Source organism: Leucopleurus acutus, assembly GCF_964270905.1.
Source record: "Leucopleurus acutus genome assembly, chromosome: X".
Taxonomy (NCBI): domain Eukaryota; kingdom Metazoa; phylum Chordata; class Mammalia; order Artiodactyla; family Delphinidae; genus Leucopleurus; species Leucopleurus acutus.
The window spans coordinates 13,037,012-13,057,841 of record NC_139148.1 but is presented as its reverse complement, the minus strand read 5'-3'; the positions used below and the strand labels follow the sequence as shown (position 1 = coordinate 13,057,841).

The following is a 20,830-nucleotide window of genomic DNA, read 5'->3' as shown; positions in this document are numbered from 1 at the left end:
CTATGATAAAGAAATCCATCGGCTGTAGCAACGCCCAAACGTTAATCTGACCACATATACCTTCATGGACTATTTTAAAGTATTCGTATGCTGTGAACACCTTCTGGGAAACAATGGGCACGTCACAGCTTGAGGTTGGAAAGACTTGTGACTTCCCTACTGTCATCAGCAGAAAGGCCTCAGAGGGTGCCCCTGTGACACCAGCAGGGCCTTGTCTGGTGCTAGCACTGCTGTCACAGGGAAGTGCTAACACACGAAAAAGCATTTTGAAATACAGAGCAAGTGTTTGTTTTGTTTTCTAAATTGTTCCTGGTTAATGATGGCTTCTACTCAGAAAAAGTGTCCCAAGGCTTCCCTGGTGGCTCAATGGTTAAGAATCTGCCTGCCAGTGCATGGGACACGGGTTCGAGCCCTAGTCCTGGAATATCCCACATGTCGTGGAGCAGCTAACCCCGTGTGCCACAACTACTGAGCCTATGCTCTAGAACCCATGAGCCACAACTACTGAGCCCACGTGCCAAAACTACTGAAGCCCATGCCTAGAGACCATGCTCTGCAACAAGAGAAGCCACCACAATGAGAAGCCTGCACACCGCAAGGAAGAGTAGCCCCCACTTGCCACAACTAGAGAAAGCCCGTATGCAGCAACGAAGACCCAATGCAGCCAAAAATAAATAAATTAATTAATTAAAAAAAAAAAAAAAGAAAAAATGTCCCAAATGATAACGGTTGTACTTCTGTATGTCGGAAGGAAAAGTCCAGAAGTCTTATATTTATATGTGATGGCTCATTTTTGTTTTGTTTTAATATGGAAATTTCAACAAAAGTAGAGAAACTAGAACAATGAACCCTCATGTACCTGTGACCTAACTTCAACACTTACCAGCATTCTGCCAACCACGTTTCAAAACCTATGCCCCTCTCTCCTGCATAAATGCTTTTCTTTGGGTGGGGTTGGAATATTTTAAGGCAATGCCAGGCATCATGTCCTTTCATCCATAAATACTTCAGTAAATATTCCTAACAGATAAAGACTCATAAAAAATAACCCTAATTTCTAAATCTTCCCTAACAGAATAAGCAGTAGGAAACTGGAATTATATTACTCAATGGGCAGTTTTCGTAGCTGGTGACAAAACAAAAATACTATTTGCCAAATATCAATTCTCCAAAGCTTAAAAGAAATCTAAAATTACTGGCAGCAGCGAGAGGGAATGCAGAATCGGCAATAACCAAAACTACATGCCTGCCACGAGCACCCCAGGCCACACATCTGAGTGCCTCAGGGCCTCTGGACAGTCCTGAGAAACCGGCAGAGCCCAACGTGCGGCTTGGGGTGATTCGAATGGTTTTCGAGTTGCGGGAGCGCATCTGACCCCAGAGCTTTGCCACTCTTCTCTCAAAGGCAGCCCGTGGAGGCAGGAGGCACCGGGCGGCTCTGAAGGCTGGTGCCGAGGCCCCAAGGAGCGGTGAGACAGCCAGGGACTGAACTCCCGCACAGCAGAGACCGGGAGCCCAGGGCTCTGCACTCAGGGACAGTTGGTACAGCTGAGAACGGGGGCACATGGCTGTACTGAAGCTGCAGGGCTCAGGCTCTCCCCACTGTTTGGCCTACAGCCAGGATGGAGGCCGAGGAGTCCTCTAGGGGTAGCCACCCGGTCCAGGGCTACTGAGCCGCTCTGCCCAAATGGCCCTGGCGAGCACACAGTCCCAAAGGACGGGTAAGAAAAGCCTGCAGCATGAACCACAGAGCCAGCCCAAATCCAAGATGCAAGGAAAGAGCATAGCGAAAAGGGTATCTCAAGAAAGCCAGACTTCATGTCCTCAGAGAACAGTAATACAACATCATAAAACAAGAAGAGAGAGTCATAAAACAGGAACAGTCACGGAACACCAAAGACCGCTGACTTTAAAAATGGGGCAGATTCAAAAGAAGGCACTGGAATTAGAAAAGGTGAGAAAGAACCCATGGTGGCAGAGGGGAAGGGAGGTGGCCTCTGCTGATGGTCATGTCACAGAAGTCAGGATGCATGTGCTGAAGCTTAATGGACAAGCAGAGATCTGCAGAGGGAGAAGCCTCGGGTGGGAAGCAGAACAAGACTGCTGCTGCCAGAGAGCAGAGCCTGAGTGGAGAAAAGGCAGTGGTCCTGATGGGCCTCGGGAGACCTTAATTTTATTCAGGAGGGCATGGGCACTTCTGCTGTTTTTATAGGAAAATTTGTTCTACCTTCTAACTGGGGATAAAAGAGCACATATCATCTGGACCCCAAAATTCCCAAAAAGTCCACCCTGAGTTTTGATTCTATGGCACCCTATGTGGGGGGTGGGGTTGGGAGGGTGCTGCTGAAGGGCCGCAGAGCCCCTTTTCACAAAGAACGTCTGAGAGCATCCTGGCCCCCATCCCATGCTTCTTCTCCGATACCCGGTACATGACCAGGGCCATACATGCCACTCTGGCTCGTGAGCCCACTGCTTACAGTTTAGGAACAAGGGCAAATCTCATCCTGCTCAGGAGCTCGTCCTCTTGGAGCATGACCAGGGCGACAGGGTACATCTGATCAAAGTCAAAGTTAAACTGCACGCCGGCTGGAGGGTCACGAAGGAAGTTCCTCTTGTCCTTTCAAAAAAAGAGGAAAAACATGGGGAAAACCATAGACTGCAATTAATAAGTAATAACACATCAGTGATCTGACACACTGAATTCTCCTAAATGCTTCAGCCGCAAAGTACACTGAGCTGTCTTTAACCTGCTTGCCTTAGAGAGAGTGGAGAATGACCAATCCTTTCATATATTCTTTAACAGTTTCAACTGGAGAGGGCATCGTGGGAGGCCTACAGCCAGGCCCGAGGCTGAGGAGTCCTCTGGGGGAAGCCACCTGGCCCACGGCTACTGAGCCGCCCTGCCCAAACGGCCCTTTGGGCAGGGTGGCAAGTGTTCAGCTAAGGCTCGGCAAGGGAACCAACAATGAGACTTTCCCCTGCCTGGCCATGATCTGCGGAGAAGCGGCACTGGGTCTTTCTCAGTCACCATTGCATTCCCAGGGCATTTCTTGCCAATCAGACATGAAAAAGAAATGAAAGGAATCCAAATTGGAAAGGAAGAAGTAAAACTGTCACTGTTGGCAGATGACGTGATACTATACATAGAAAATCCTAAAGATGCCACCAAAAAACTACTAGAGCTCATCAATGAATCTGGTAAAGTTGCAGGATACAAAATTAATATACAGAAATCTGTTGCATTTCTATACACTAACAATAAAATATCAGAAGGAGAAATTAAGAAAATAATCCCATTTACCATCACATCAAAATGAAAGAAATACCTAGGAACAAATCTAATAACTAAGGAGGTAAAAGACCTGTACTTGGAAAACTATAAGACAATGATGAAAGAAACTGAAAACGACACAGATGGAAAGATATACCATGTTCATGGATTAGAAGAATTAATATTGTTAAAATAACCATACTACCCAAGGCAATCTACAGATTTAATGCAATCCCTATCAAAATACCAATGGCATTTTCTGCACAACTAGAACAAATAATTCTAAAATTTGTACAGAAACACAAAAGACCCTAAATGGCCAAAGCAATCTTGAGAAAGAAGAACAGAGCTGGCTCATGCTCCCTGACTTTAGACCATATTACAAAGCTACAGTCATCAAAACAGTATGGTACTGGTACAAAAACAGACATCTAGATCAATGGAACAGAATAGAGAACCCAGAAATAAACCCATGCACTTATGGTCAATTAATCTATGACAAAGGAGGCAAGAATATACAATTGGAAAATACAGTCTCTTCAATAAATGGTGCTGGGGGGACTTCCCTGGTAGCGCAGTGGTTAAGAATCCACCTGCCAACACAGGGGACATGGGTTCGAGCCCTGGTCTGGGAAGATCCCACATTCCGTGGAGCAAATAAGCCCATGCACCGCAACTACTGAGCCTGAGCTCTAGAGCCCACGAGCCACAACTACTGAGCCTGTGCGCTGCAACTCCTGAGGCCCGCGCGCCTAGAGCCCGTGCTCGGCAACAAAAAGAAGCCACTGCAATGAGAGGCTCGTGCACCGCAACGAAGACTGGCCCCTGCTCACCGCAACTAGAGAGAGCCCGCGCACAGCAATGAAGACCCAACGCAGCCAAAAATCAATCAATCAATAAATAAATGGTGCTAGGAAAAATGGATAGTTACATGTAAAAGAATGAAATTAGAATATTTCCTCATACCATATACAACAATAAACTCAAAATGGATTAAAGACCTAAATGTAAGACCATTAAACCCTAAAACTCCTACAAGAGAACACAGGCAGAACAGTCTTCGACATAAACCGTAGCAATACTTTTGGATCTGTCTCCTAAGGCAAAGGAAACAGGAGCAAAAATAAACAAATGGGACCTAATTAAACTTAAAAGCTTTTGCACAGCAAAGAAAACCATTCACAAAATGAAAAGACAACCTACTGAATGGGAGAAAATATTTGCAATATATTAAAAAATGGGCAGAAGACCTGAATAGACATTTTTCCATAGAAGACATAGAGATGGCCAACAGGCACATGAAAAGATGCTCATTATCGCTAATCATCAGAGAAATGCAAATCAAAATCACAGTGAGGTATCAACTCACACCTGTCAGAACAGCTTTCATCAAAATGACCACAAATAACGTTGGAAAGGATATGGAAAAAAGGGAACCCTCGTACACTGCTGATGGGAATGTAAATTGGTGCAGCCACTGTGGAAAACAGTATGGAGGTTTCTCAAAAAACTAAAAATAGAGCTATTATTTTTGGCTGCGTTGGGTCTTCGTTGCTGCGGGCGGGCTTTCTCTAGTTGCGGTGAGCGGGGGCTACTCTTAGTTGCAGCTCACGGGCTTCTCCTTGTGGTGGCTTCTCTTGTTGCGGAGCATGGGCTCTAGGTGCCCAGGCTCAGTAGTTGTGGCTCACGGGCTCCAGAGCGCAGACTCAGTAGTTGTGATGCACAGGCTTAGTTGCTCCATGGCGTGTGGGATCTTCCCGGACCAGGGCTCAAACCTGTGTCCCCTGCATTGGCAGGCAGATTCTCAACCACTGTGCCGCCAGGGAAGTCCCAAGTGAATTATTCTTCATGCTGCTGCACTAAGGCTTAGGTTAAGATACCTTAAACTAAGGGTTAGTGAATTCACAATCCATTAAGAGGTACAGTCAACACAGTGACAAAATAAAATGCGTCATACAAACATTTTATCATTAATATATTAAAACTGGAGTCTCATTAAAAAGAAATCCAGGAATTCCCTGGCGGTCCAGTGGTTAAGACTCGGTGCTTGTGGGGCCTGAGTTCAATCCCTGGTTGGGGAACTAAGATCCCACAAGCTGTGCAGTGTGGCCAAAACAAAAAAAAAAAAAAAAAGAAATCCAACCCAAGACTGTGTTAGAGAAAACATCCCCATCACAGAAGACCCTCATATGGCCCATGACTTCATGGTCAGTACATAATGTGGACATTCTGAGTGGGCAGCACTGTGAACCTCCAGCGCACCAGTACCTACTATGCCCAACCTGAAAGAGCTCTGACAGAGTCCATGTTTCTCTTGGACCAGTTCTCTTCAGTTAGTCAAGAAGTAAACAAAATGAAAGATCCAAGGGCAAACAAAGCTTTCCTGGATTAGGCAAATTTCCTAGGGAACGAGGATGGTTTTGAACTCCTGAGATGGAGCAGGACTCACACTGATTAACATGTAAAGGAATGTCTCCAAACCACCCCCTTTCCCACAGACTGAGCATAATCAAGGCAAAAGGCTGTTGTTTTGGATCACTCAAACAATTAAGACTGATTGTTGTTATTCGATTTCTTTTTTTTTCTTAAACAGCTTTTTTGTTTGTAAATATGATACACATCCATTTTTTGAAAATTCAGAACACCAAAGAAAAACACAGTCAAAAATCCCAATACCCACAGACAACCGTAGTAAGATATTTCCTCAAACACCCTCCCGGATGCGTGTCTCTCTGCAAACACGCACGTGTCTGTGTGAATACATCATCTGTTTTTCCTTTCCACTCAAGAGTCGTGAACGTCTTTCCATCTCCAATGTAGCTATGTCTACCCTGAATGAGCCATAATTTACTTAACCAGGCCCACTTCAGTAGTCATTTAGATTGGTTCTAATCTTTCCTTATAGAGAACCGTGCAAGTAACATCACTTCACACTTTTTATTCCCTTCTAAAGTGACCTTTTTAGACTGAATTCCTGGACGTGGGATTTCTAATGCAACAGTATGATGATTTTGACACAGATCGCCCCAACTCTCCTCCAGAAGACGGCAGCAGTTTATACTGCACTAACAGCGGCAGTTTCACCTCATTTTGCTCATATTGGATTTTAACAATATTTTTGGTTTCTGATAATTCCTACATTAATAAGGCAAGAACAATTCTGAGCCTAAATGGATTTTATTTTATTATTATTATTTTTTGGCTGTGCCACACAGCTTGTGGGATCTTAGTTCCCCAACCAGGGATCAAACCCGGGCCCTCGGCAGTGAAAGCGTGGAGTCCTAACCACTGGACCGCCAGGGAATTCCCCCTCAATGGCTTTTAGTTATTTTACCTTCCAAAATAAACATTTCAAAGCCTGAAGTTGTCCCAATCATGTTTCACCTGGGTTTCTACACCGGCCTCCTAATGGGCACCTGTCTCCAGTCCCATTTCTCCCACCCCAAGAAAAACATATTTTACCTATGACTACAATCCTTCAATGACTCCTTGCTGCCTTTAAGATAAAACCTACGGCTTCCCTGGTGGCGCAGTGGTTGAGAGTCGGCCTGCCGATGCAGGGGACACGGGTTCGTGCCCCGGTCCGGGAAGATCCCACATGCCGCGGAGCGGCTGGGCCCGTGGGCCGTGGCTGCTGGGCCTGTGCGTCCGCAGAGGCCACAACAGTGAGAGGCCCGCATACCAAAAAAAAAAAAAAAAAGATAAAACCTAAACTTATCAGAATGGTATAATAAGGTCCTCATGACCTCTGCCTATCTACTTCTTCAGCTGCATCCTACAGTCCAGTCAAACACAAATGCTTGCGATACCCCCTACCTTAATGCCAAACCTGGCCTCACGTCCCCCAAACATCCACACACTCTCCTAAGACTCAACTCAGCTCCAGTGCCGTCACTTCTGGGAAGCTTCCTTGGGACCATCCTTTCCCCGCTCCACAATAAATGAGATGTTCCTCTCGCTGCGCGTCCTTAGCGTCCTGTATTACATTCCTCATTCCAGGGAATAATCCTGTATGTGCGTTCATCGAGCAGCTCTCTAGCAAGCCTACGGGCTCCTGCAGGGTGGATCTCATTTATCTCAAGTCCTAGGAGAAGGCTTGGCCTACAGCAGTTACTAAATTCGGTCTGCTGAATTGAGTTCTCACAAGTCTCTAACGACAAATGTACTATCAACTTCTTTTCATGTATTACGTGGCCCTATGTGGCCCTCCAATATAAACAGCTTAAAGGGTTACTCTGCTATACACTCTGAAGTGTCCCAAACTAGTGCCTGGTAAGTTAGAGAATGTCAGGCAACTCCGGCAGAGACTGCTAACCGTCTCCCAGTATCCATTTCTACCTTCCTTTCTTTCAGGATCACAACTCTGAGTTCCAGCTGGGCATGTGGCCACACAGCCAGAGACCGGATTTCCAGGCTCCCTGGAGTACAGGGGTGGCTGTGTGTCTAAGTTGTCAAAGGGGTGTGTGCCTGAGTGATAAGTGCAGTTTGCGGGTCTCGTCCTTCAGGTGGTCTGGTACAGCCACCTCTTTCCCACTTCCCACAGGCTGGAACACAGTCATGCACACCATGTCCTAGGGGCTGCTTGGGAGTAAGACAAGAAGAACTTAGGTCTCTAAGTGACTTCGTTGGGCAAAGCACACCTACTGAGACCACCTACCTCTGGACTGACTGTGAAGGGGAAGGAGGGAGGGAGGGAGAGAAACTCACAGCTCATTTAACCTACTGTGTTTTTAGATCTATTATAGCAACTGAATCTATTCCTTAACACATTCAGCAGCCACCATAAAGGATGGATTGAAGACCGTTTCGAAGCCTCTGGGTCATGCCGAAATCTCGGAAGCTCTCTTGTAGGCGTGCCTGGGTGCAACGTTTATTGCATCATTTATTCAGCAGATGACCATTTGGCACCTGCTATGCTCCGGGCTCCACGCCACCTGCTCAGCAGGGCACAGCACAGATGGAGTCCCTGCCTTCACGGCACTTACATTCCAGCTGGGGGCGGTGGAGCGCGGAGAGACACAAGGGTTTAGACTGCCAGGGCTCTGCGCTGCTGTACCTGGGCGTGCAGGGCTGAAAGCGTGCTGACGGAAGGCCTCTAGGAGATGTCATCTGAGCTGAGATCTTGTGGAATGGTGCAGGGTGAGGTTCCAGGAAGAAGGGACAGCAAGTTCAAGGTACTAAAGCAGGACAAAGCTGATCTAGTTGTACATCAGAAAGCAACAGAAAGCAACAGAAAGCCAGGCTGGAGGGCTGGCACTCAGGCCAGTGGGGCACGAGGGAGCAGTGGGCAAAGCCAGGGGCCTTAGAAGCCAGCGGACGGAGTTTAGATCTTAGTCTACAAGAGATGAGACGCCACTAAAAGGGTCTGTGTAGGAGAGTGACACGAAGTGTGTTCACCATAAATGGACCCCTCTGGCTGCTGAGATGCACTTGTACTGGAAAGGGGCAAGGATGGGACAACAGTCGGGATGGGATGCCTTGGGCAGAAGACGATAGCACCAGGACCATGGTGACAGCAGTGAAGTGGACTAGAGCTATGCTCTGAACACAGCACTGTCAGGATGGGGGCGGGGGGAGGCAGGACTCAAGAAAGACTCCTCTAGAAAAAATTGGTGGATAACTGGAGTCTTTTATTCTGAGATGTAGAAGATGAAGAGAGGGACAGGTATGGGGGACAGAGGAGTTATGGGGACTTGGTTGGTATCTGACATTTACCCTCAAATGACACCGAGTCTCACTGTCAAAATTTCCTTCTGGGGATAAATAATCGGTGTGTGATGTCAGCGTCAAGTTTGGCTGTAACATGGTAAACAAAATACATGGTGTCCACAATGAACCTGGAATTGGATGCTTAGGCCTTTAAGGATTTACTAATGGGAAGAAGAAAACCTTAAAGTGCCCTGGGGCACTGGAAGGGAGGAAAAGCCCAGCTCTACACTTGTTTGTTTTCTAGACCAAGGTTCCATTTCTGACTTCGGTTAAAAAAAAAGAAAAAAAAAAGAGTGGGTTAAAAATAAAGCTTGAAAACCACTGATATAGTAAAAAGCCTTATTCACTGCGTCCCACGCCAGGTGGGGTGCTGGATGCTGAGGACAGAGACCAAAGTCAGCCTCTGCTGAGAGTTCACAGCCCAGTGGAGACACAGATAAGAACTGAGGGTCAGGGACTTCCCTGGCGGTCCAGTGGTTAAGACTCCGCACTCCCAATGCAGGGGGTGTGGGTTTGATCCCTGGTCAGGGAACTAAGATCCCACATACCGGACGTCCACGAAAAAAAAAAAAGTGAGGGTCATATCTGAGAGTCTCAGTCCCCACACCTGTACAGTGGTAGTAAAAGCCCCTACCCACCTCACAGGCAAACCACGAGGCTCAAGAGAGATAGTGTGTGAGAAAGTGTTTCCTGAAACTGTCAGGTGCTACACGATTGTTAGGTGGTGTCACTCCGTTCCCTCTGAAGTCCTGAGAGAACATTTTGTGGCGCAGCATATGGAATTTTCTTTCTTTCAATTTCAGTTTCAGACAAATACATATAGTAGTTAAAGAGAAAATTTAGAATACAATCATTTCTTTCAGAACAATTAGAATGCTGTCTAGAAACTTCATGATTGCACATCTCAAAAGACTGTCTTAATAACATAAAAGAATCCTTTTAAGGCTGAAAGAATTATTTTGTGTAATAGGCTAGACTTTTCCAATAAGAGAAAGCTACCTAAGAAAAAAGCAAATTTAAAGTCAGTGAAAAAAAATGATGAAAGTTGATGTGTACATTCCTAACATCTCAAAATATTTTAAAAATTGTATAGAAGAAAAACATTCTGCTAAGGATAAAGTCATGATAGGAAGGAAGTATTTCTATACAGGGTATCACAAGATACTTACAGCTGATAGGGCCAAGATTTGTTGCTGAATTGTTTCTTCATCATTACTATCAACCCATGGTGGTACTGCTGCCTCTACAAGGTTTTTAATGGCAAAGAAGAAAAGAGAAAAACAGGTAACAAGGGTTAAACTGTGATCTGTGGATTGAAAGAATGAGAAAGCTTCCACATAACCATTTTAGCAATTTACTAATAAGTTCCAAATACGAACACTCATCACAATCTTCAGACTTAACGTATGAATCTTAGGCATGTATGCATTTGATTAAAAAATTCCTTAAATTATACAATGGAAAAATTGGACAACGCCTTGACCAGGTGACCAAAATCAACATCACTAACGAGGGAGAGATGGCCATTGTGGGCCTCCAGACGCAATATCCCGAGAAGGACACATCATCTATGTAGTATTCTGGCCAAGAATGAATAATCTGAATCTAATCACGAGGAAATATCAGACAAAGCCAAATGAGAAATGGTCTAGTTAAAAAAAGGAGGGGGGAGTATTCTTCAAAAACATTAATGTCATAAAAGATGAAGAAAGGCTGTGAAAATGTTCCAGATTATAGGAGGCTAAGGGACATGACAAAAAGTGCAGTACTGTACCCAGGACTGGATGCTGTACTGAGGGGGAAAATGTATAAAGGATATTGCTGGGTCAAGTGACAAAATTAGACTATGAATATTATATCAATGTTAAATTTCCTAAAGCTGGTAACTGTACCACTGGTGATTATGTAAGAGAATATCCCTACTTCTTAGGAAATGCACACTGAATGGAACGGAAAAAAAAGACACAGAGTGAGACAGAGAACGTAAATGATAAGGCCAAGGGACTATAACAATCTAGGTGGAGGGTATACGGGTGTTCTCTGTACTACTTTTATTGTAATTTTTCTGTACATGGAAATTATTTCCAAATAAAAAGCCTTTATAAAAAGTTACTGTACTTGATTCATGACACAAAGTGATAAGGAGGTTGCAAGATAAGGGCTTGGGAATTGAGAAAAGGGTTGTCAGGAGTGAAAGCAAATGAAGAAAGAAAAGGGCAAACTGGAGGCAGTAAACAAAAGGGCTGGGATCAAATCCTCCATTAAGTCTTCAGAAGCAAAAAGCTGGGGATGCAAAGACAACTAACACCCAGCCTGCATCATCTGGGGCTCACAAGAAAGAGATGATTACAACTCAGCAGGATTATAATGCCACACGACAAACAGTAACCACCTGGAGAGGCGAGTCCCATGGAATTGAGAGTGAGTGAGTGAGTGAGTGCGTGTGTGTGTGTGTCTGAGCAGCTCTACTGTCTGAGCAGCTCTACTGTCTGAGCCGAGGGCATGGCTAAGGCTGTGGAGCTGGGTGGTCAGCACAGAAGACAGCAAATGCAGAGGGTCCTCATATTTTTGCAGAAATAGTGCCTTTTACTATTCTTCAAAACTCAAATGGAAGACACATCCTATTGGGTACCAACTGATAGAAAAGTTATCTGCATGGATGGATGGATGGATGGATGGATGGACACATGGACAGGCATCTGGTTCATTCTTTGGCTCATCCTAAACGAGCAAATGGTGGCAATTATAATCCAAATTCTGTTAATTATAAGGTAAAATTAACATATTCTCATACTTTTTAAAAAGTTAGGGTAAAGCCCCTTCAAAACTTTTTTCTTACACTGTTTAACATTTTGGTCTCCATTTTCAGTCTATTCACCTTGGGCAGCCTCTACTCGTGTCACTTACCCTAGAATAATGAGGTCCTCCCAAGGCCCAAGCTACTGGTATGGAGGAGACACCCCCCCATCTCCCTGTTCCTCTAAGATGGTTCTTTTTAGGGTGACCAATAACCTCCTGCTTGTCCAATCCCACGGATATTTCTTAGTTCTTTTCTCCCTAGGCCAGTTTCCTTATCTGGAAAATGGAAATAATAGGAAGTACTTCAGAGAGTTACTGTGACCGTTAAGGGAAGTGATGCACGTGCCTTTCCTCATGGTCACTGTAAATGGAACTCACCTGACCTTGCTGTCCTTGAAATTCTTCCCTCTCTGTGCTTTCATTGCTTCTCTCTCCTAGCTGTTCTCTCTCTCAAGTAAATGGGCACTAGTTTTAACGGCAGATGTGTTTCATCACTTACTAGCTGAGCAACCTTCAGCAGATTACTTAACCTTGCTGATCCTTCCTTTTATTAAAGGAGACGTTGTATATAAAGTGCCCAGCAGGCTCTCAGAAACTGCCGACTCCTTCCATTCTTCCCCGTCCCCTCAACACTGGAGATCGCTACTCAGCACTGTTCACGCTGGACACGCTCTTCACTGAGAAGCTCACCTACTCTCATGGTTTTTACATGACTTGACTAACAATCTGCATCGGCAGACAGAATTCTCCTCCATGCTTCAAACAGGACTAAACTGCTGCTGAACCCCATTCCATTAATTTAAAGCAGTGCTGACCAACAGAACTTTCTGCAGTGATGGAAATGCTCTATATCTGCACTGTCCAACATGGGAGCCACTAGCCCTATGTAGTGATCAGGCACTTAAAATGTGGCTAGTGCGACTGAGGAATGGATTTTCCCAATATGCCACCTTTGTTCCCTTCCTTGACTTTGTACATGTTCCTCTCACCAGATGTCTAATAAGGACCTCAAGCAATTCCATTCCTGGGTATATATCTGAAAAAAACAAAACCACTAATTCAAAAAGATACATGCACCCTTATTATATTCATTGCAGCGCTATTTACAGTAGCCAAGACATGGAAGCAACCTAAATGTCCATCAACAGATGAATGGATAAAGAAGATGTGGTGTATATATATATACTCATATATGTGTATGCACACACACACACACACAGGAATACTACTCAGCCATTAACAATGAAATTCTGCATTTGCAACAACATGGATGGACTTGGAGGGCATTATGCTAAGTGAAATAAGTCAGACAGAGAAAGACAAATACTGTAGATCACTTATATGTGGAATCTAAAAAATACAACAAACTAGTGAATATAACAAAAAAGAAGCAGACTCACAGATAGAGAGAACAAGCTAGTGGTTACCAGTGGAGGGGGGAGGGGCAATATAGGAGAAGGGGGTAAAAAAAGGGTTATTATGGGATTATACAAAATCAAGTGTGTGAAACTTTTGAAAACTGTAAAACACTAAAGAATTTAAAGAATCTTTCGCTCAATTAAAAAAAAAAAAAGTGAACCTGCCTCCAAATCTTTCACCCCCACTCCTTCCACAGTTCCCATCTCAGAGGCACCAACGAGCTCCTATACCAAGTCTCTGAGCCAGGGTCAACTTTAGTGCTTCCCACGAATCACTAAGTTATGCTAACCTGTACAGTACTTTATTTGTCCCAAAGAGCTACTTCCCACTTTTGAGTACTTAGGAGCAACAATGCCTGATGGGAACTCACCACAGGACTAACTAGTTCTGTTTGAATCTGTGGTACTGCTCAAACAAACTTAAGTATTTTACACTACTTTTGCCAAATTCAAAGACATGAGGCCAGTTTTGTGTCTGCACACCACCAAACAGTAAAAGCAGGCATTTTGAGATCCTGCAACTGCAAACATTTAAATAAGCATTTGTCAGTAAAGAAATGTATTGAGTAAGTTCCCAAACTCCCCGTGACTTTTCACGGCCCTCTGTCACTTCCCTGGAAAGCTCTTTTGTTTTTTCTTCTGAACAGAATGGGAAGGGAGCCAACATTTGCTAAGTGCCTATTAGGTGTGCATCAGACACTGTGCTGGACCTGTAATAAAATAAGAAATAAAAGCTCACTCTCTCTCTGTCAGAGCCAGCTCCCCAGAAGGGCTACCTCACCCAGCATCATAGCCGCCAGGAACTATTTCCTTCCTTCCTTTAAACCCTGAAGGTTTATTGGTTTGTCCCCACTAGTCTTTGTGCTACCTGCAAGATGGGGGCGTAACTTAGACATTTTTGTATTCTCAGAGCCTTAGCGGGGTGTCTAGCACATAACCGGTGTTCAATAAAATCTGGCAGGCGACTAGGTCATGTATAAGCTTGTACCATACCTGATTTTTTGGTATGCTGCTCCTCAACAAATTTTTTCTGTTCCTTCTGAAAATCTCCTATAATTGTCTGTTAAAAAATACATACAGTTATATTACTTTTAAAAGCTTATTATTAGATAAGAATTACGTTCAAGACTTGTGAAGTCTATTTGAGATATTTTATTCAGTTTCTTCAAACAAAGAGACTAAAAAAGTGATACTTCTTCCCTTCCCCAATAAGAGGGGATCTTCGACATTTCCGAACTCTAAGTGTTCAGCTGCCTTTATGACAGATGATTTTTTCAAATGCAAAAATAAAATGAGTTAAAAACTGAATTTTTGTTTTATTCCATAAAACAATAAAAGACAGGTCAAATCTCATTCTAACAAATTGTACACACAACGAAAATATCTAAATAATAAGCTATCTAAAGTTTAACTGATGACCTCCTTAGTTCAAATAGTTACCAACGTAAATGAAGTTCCCTAGGCCTGTACCCCACCACTGCAAACAATGAACAAACTCACCCCTTAGTGTCTTAAAAGGGTTGTTCCTATTGGTCTAGGACTTTTAAAACTTACCCAAATGATACAAAGGCATAAATGTATTCTGAAATGGTTATAGTTGAAAATTAAACTCACAATATGAAAAGCTTACTATTACCCAAAAGTATCAATGTATTTTAGAATATATTGAAACAAAAACAAAGGTTATTTAAATCAGGTAACTTATAGCTACTTATTATACAAAAAAGAGAGAAAAACCCCCAAGAATGTGATATTTAGCAGAATATGATACCCTGCTTGGGTTAATAAAGTTCGTAAGAAGAAGGGACGATTATATTAGCTGCTAATGAATTTCATAAACTTCTATTTCCAAAAGATATTTAAATGTACCTTATCAATGATGTCATCTATCTTTCCTTCTTCTACTGATTTCTTTATTGTTTGTGCTGTTTCAGCAACTGATTCAGTTATCTTTTTTGTAGCAGCAGTTGCAAAGTTAAATAGATAGTCTGCAAAGAATAAAAAAGAGTCTATGCTCCATTCCGGTACAGTGGTTATTGTATTTGTGATTTCTCCCTTAATAAGTGCTTGTAAGACTCTTAAACCATAGGGCATGTTCCTTGTTAATGAGGACTTGAATCAATGAGCGAGAAGCACTGACAGTACTCCACTTTCTCAGTGGACAGGCCATCCATACTGGGCCTTTAATTCATTGCTTTCAAAGACTGTTAGCATAGTCCCCAGTTCACCCCAGTAGCTGTTTCAAACTTATCTTGCCCTTCTCCAGTCTCTAGTTCTAACTTATCTCAGCAAGTTATCTCCCCGCCTACTTTACAATAAGATCAAGGCTACTTTTTACTTTCTTTCCTTCCTAGACCCTAAGTATCCCATCTTTATTTTCTCCTTCCCTCTTGATCAAAAAAGAAGGAAAAAAGCCCCTCCTCTCCTAGATTAACTCATCCCATGATAAATCTGGGGGATTTTTTAATAAATAGAAATCTTGGCAAGCCCTAATATAAATCTCTTCACTAATAATAAGCAAATATATAGAACGAAATTCAAACTGGAACATACGAACTTCACAAGACAAAACGAAAACACAAAACTAACTTTTCTAAAGACCTGAAAAGACATTTGTATCAAGGCTCTTTTTGCACTATGATATGAAGGTGTTATTTCTAGACAAACATCATTTCAAAGTCCACATTCTACAGAATCTGGGCTGCAGGAAGCGACCTCAGGCAGGTTGTAGTGGGGGATGCTGCGGGCAACTGGCCTTCAAATCTCATCCCACAGAAAATGCTCCGTAACTTAGGGCACACTTGCCTCTGCTACTTGCCTGTGCTGAGGGGGCAGGTGGGCTGACTCACAACACTCTGGCAGGGAGAAGACCCCGCTAAGAACGGCCCAGGGAGCCTGGCACCCCTGATTAAATGGGTGGTGCCACAGAAAATCAGGAGATTCGTACTGCTACCTGGGAGCAGAAGTACTATCTCCTGATCCGAAGAACCATCTCTACCACTCACCACCTCCTTTAGCATTAAACAGTCTCCTTTCTCCCACTGCGTCTGAGGGCGTTCATCTGTTCCTGGTATCAACACCCACTGTGACTATCTCAGGAAGCTCCTTGTCTCTGGGCTCATTCCTGCCATCCTCCTCCTCCTATTCTACACTCGTAGGACCACAAGAAATTCTCGAGTATCTCCAAGGAGGCCCCAAATATGTTATTCCTTGGTTTGAAACGCTTTTATCAGCCCTTCCTTTTCCTGGCTAACTCTACGCATGCTGTGAGCCTCTGCTTACACATCACTTCTCAAGAAATGGTCCCCGGCTCCTTGGCCAGCGTAGGTGTCCCCAAGAGGTGTTCCCTCACCACCTGCGGTGCCAGATCAACAACATCTATGACACTCTATCCATTACCTGGTGAATGTGTCCTCTCAGCTAGACTGAAGACCCATCCTAAGCCCCACTGGGGCAGGGACCAAGGCTGTCTGATTCACCAGTGTATCCCCAGAGAGTGACCAGTAAGTACTCGCTAAATGCATGAATGGGGAGTGACATAAACGCTGAGCTTTAGGGAGATCCCTGATTTCCCTTTGGTTGTGACTAGCCTATTTACCCAGAGTGGTATGATAAAATGGGTAGACAGCCATACTACTTCCTAAAAATATTCTCTGCAGATAGATAAATCCAAACTTCTAAAAGAGCAGGGTTCCCTGTAAGATTTTCTCAGGAATACCTTGAATTAGATTCGTCTTTTTTTTTTTTTTGGCCACACCACATGGCTTGTGGGATCTTAATTCCCCAACCAGGGATCGAACCCAGGCCCCCTGCAGTGGAAGTGCTGAGTCCTAACCACTGGACAGCCAGGGAAGTCCTGAGAAAGCACAGTTCTCGCCCTCAAGGGATATCCATTTCTCAACAAACAAACCAACGAAAAAGGATTCAAAGACAACAAGAGGAGCTAGATTATTCATTAAACTGAGGCACCCCAGAAGGGAGGGATGTCTCCCAAGAGTAATTAGAAATTCTGAAGTCAGAGGAGTGGGTGGTGGGAGAGCAGGACAAGAGGTTTTCAGGTAGGACGCTCAAAAAGACCAGAAGTCTGCTACTGTGCAGAAGAGGTCAGCTGACACCAAGTTAAAGGCAGTTTTTATGAAGTGGTTAGAAAAACTGAGACACAGATAAGAGTTAACAGGAAGTAACAGGAGTACAATGTCCACTTCAGAGACTTAGGCACAAGGAGAGAGGGTCTGAACTGAAGTGGCAACCAAAGAAAAGCAAGTCTAAGTAAAACGTGAGTAGACGCAGCAACTTTATGGAAGGAGGGGGCAGACCGCTAACCTTTTACCTTCATTTTCATCATGCCACAACCATCCCAGGAAGAGTGGGTATACGTAGCCCGGTTTACAGATAGGGAAGCCAAGGCACACAGAGGATAAATGATTTGTCCATGAAGGTGGGGCAGACCTGGCTGACTGCCTAGCCAAGAGCCTATCTGCTTCCTCCTACCTAAAGAAACCCCAATTTTGGTAGGCACTCAGCAAACCTGGGGGTGGTCTTGGCGACCCCTGACACAAACAACAAAGGTCCTTTCTGTTTAAGCCTGTTTGTTGGACTTACTGTAATTTGCAAATGACATCACAATAAAGACAATAAGTAGTATAGGGAATTCAAACACAGGCTACCTGCCTCTAAATGGCAAGCTGGTGCCCCAATCCCACACTGCCTCACGTCAGATGAGCAAGTGACAAGGGCCTGCAGAACTGAATGGATGGTAAAGGCAAAGAAAAGCGGGAAGGTTCTCAAAAGGCCAGAAAAAGAGTAAATTTATCAGAGTAAATAGAGGAAGGGAGAGTTTAAGGCTTGCTTCTAGAGTAGGAAAATAATACAGAGACAGTGGTTTTTAAGGCAGCTTTAGAAAACTAATATTCTTATGAAAAGGCTGGTTAATTTTTCAAAAATACTATATATTTCACACAATTTTAGAATCTTCGTGTTGGAAGGGACTTTAGCACTTACCTTATTCAGCCTCCTATCCAGGTAGCCCCACTTCTAGGGATGGGGAGCACATGACTTCAAAGGGCAGACAATTATTACTGTTATCCATCTCTAATTAGAAAATCCTTTTCACATCCCTTGTCATTTCTACCTCTCAGACTTAGATCTGTCCTCTTAAGTAACATAAAATGACTTCTTTTCTACCAAAAAACCTTTAAAAATGTTGAGCGATGCCCCTAAAGTTTCTTCTTCTTGAAGCTAAAATCCCGTTCTTTTTAGTATTGTTCACAAGCCATGGGACCCAAGCTCTTGACCATCTGCACTGCCCTCCTCATGGTAAACCTGGGTCTCTCATGAGAACCGAACTGGGTATTTTGCTTCTATATCAAAGCAGACATATATTTTCCTACATACACAACTAACTTTTGGAGTCCTTAGTTGTAAACTAAGCAAGTGAGGCATCTAGAACTTGAAATGCACTTTCCCTATAGAAAAAGAGGATGGTCTAATTAACACAGTTCTACTGAAAACACTAATAGCATTTTTCAAAGGAGAAGGAAGAGGAGGTGGCCCTTCCTCCATTCCTGGGCACGGACTGGCCTCAGGGACAGTTTTGAAAAAGCCAAAGCTTATCTCTGGCCACCCTCCCACTTATTTAAGCTGTGCGAATGACTCAGATACTACACTCTCAGAGGTATGGGTTTGTTTTAGAGAAAGAGTATAGATAAGAGTATAGATAACTGGACTTTAACAAAAACCAACTAACCAATCTGCGCTTAATAAGAAGTTACTCTGGGGTATGAGGCCTTGGGAGGTAGGGAGAAGCTCTTCAGTGACTTTCCTAATAAACTGCCCTCCTTCTGTGATCACAGCAAGTCCTAAGTTCATCAGGAGGGAGAGCCAAGGATAAGAAGGTTTAATTTGGGGTTAGGAAGTGGAATATAGGCCTGGGTGTCCGCCACTCCTAACTGGTGCCTAATTTATAAAGCTGCCTAAATGTAGAAATAGGTCACCGTTGATCGCCTGGAGGGGTGGGATAGGGAGGGAGACGCAAGAGGGAAGAGATATGGGAACATATGTATATGTATAACTGATTCACTTTGTTATAAAGCAGAAACTAACACACCATTGTAAAGCAATTATACCCCAGTAAAGATGTTAAAAAAAAAAAAAAAGAAATAGGTCACCGTGAACCGGAAGTATTTATGCTCCAATCTTGAAGGGAGGCACTCAACAAAAGTTTACAGAACAAATGGGGCCCCAGGAAATTCCATGTAGATTTTATTATTATTATTATTATTATTATTATAAGAACCACTGTGCTTTCCAAATATTTCTTTTTTTAAATTAATTTATTTTTATTATTTATTTTTGGCTGCGTTGGATCTTCGTTGCTGCGTGCTGGCTTTCTCTAGTTGCAGCGAGCGGGGGTTACTCTTTGTTGCGGTCCACGGGGCTTCTACTTGTGGTGGCTTCTCTTGTTGTGGAGCACGGGCTCTAGGGGCACCGGCTCGTGGGTTCTAGAGCTCAGGTTCAGTAGTTGTGGAGCAGGGGCTTAGTTGCTCCGCGGCAATGTGGGATCTTCCCGGACCAGGGCTCGAACCTGTGTCCCCTGCATTGGCAGGCGGATTCTTAACCACTGGACCACCAGGGAAGTCCCTCCATGTAGATTTTTAAAAGGCCAAAGAAATGAATCTACTCAGTGGGAATCAGGCACAGAGATGTTTAACTTCACTTTTCAAAACAGAGATGGGTCTTTCTAAAGAATATACCTCTTAGGATCACTATGTAGAAATAAAAAGTATTTAATCATCTCTTGTCTTTTTGAGGGGTTGTGTACAAACTAGGACCTTTACATCTTTTTAAAATCAAATTTCGGAGCCAAAAGAGCTCTAATTTCTTTGGAAACTTTGCATTCACAGTGTGTGTGTGGGTGGGGAAGTACTTCCATCTAACCTTAGCCTACCCAACCTCAAGAGAGTCTGGGGAGGCAGACTTCCCTGGTATTCCAGTGGCTAAGACTCTGCACTCCCAGTGCAGGGGGCCCGGGTTCGATCCCTGGTCAGGGAACTAGATCCTGCGCTGTAACTAATCCCGCATGCCGCAACTAAAGATCCTGCATGCTGCAACTAAGACCCGGTGCAGCCAAATAAATAAATAAATATTTTTTAAAAAGAGAGAGAAAGAGAGTCTGGTGAGGAAAGAAAGGGATGGCAGCGTTAAGCTCCGAAGTAGACATCCATACTGAAAACATTAAAAAAATATTTGGGGGTCTTTATTACGAATTATAAACATGAGATTTCAATAAAGCCCTAAGCTTTAAGAAGCCACTTTTGATACTCCTCTGAAGATAAACGAAAATGATTCTCCATGTTCTATGAAATCAAGGAAACAATCATACCCAGCTTTTCCTAAGGTGGTCCCACTTTTATCTATCCCAGCTACCTAACATAGCCTCTCTGCTCTAGTCAACTTCATCTCCTTACATCTCTCGAATACTCCAAGCTCGTTTCTCCCCAGTTTTCCACACAGGAAATTGCTGTTCCCTCTAGTGATTTCATTGCATAGCACTTAGTTTTATTTCTCTTGTACACTGTTTGGAGGCTTGGGGCTTAGATTGTGTACTGCCATGATTTGAGATTATGCCTGTTCT

General features: G+C 43.7%; 1 protein-coding gene across 1 annotated transcript in view; it reads right to left on the bottom strand.

The window, feature by feature from the left end:
- Window positions 1-20,830, bottom strand: part of SYAP1 (synapse associated protein 1) — a 32,027-nt gene that overhangs the window by 9,891 nt on the left and 1,306 nt on the right. The window contains exons 2-5 of the mRNA XM_082864462.1: window positions 15,067-15,185; window positions 14,191-14,257; window positions 10,150-10,223; window positions 2,478-2,617 (exon numbers count right to left, since the gene is read on the bottom strand). Coding sequence (XP_082720588.1) covers window positions 2,478-2,617; window positions 10,150-10,223; window positions 14,191-14,257; window positions 15,067-15,185 — 400 coding nt within the window. The remainder of the gene's footprint in view (window positions 1-2,477; window positions 2,618-10,149; window positions 10,224-14,190; window positions 14,258-15,066; window positions 15,186-20,830) is intronic.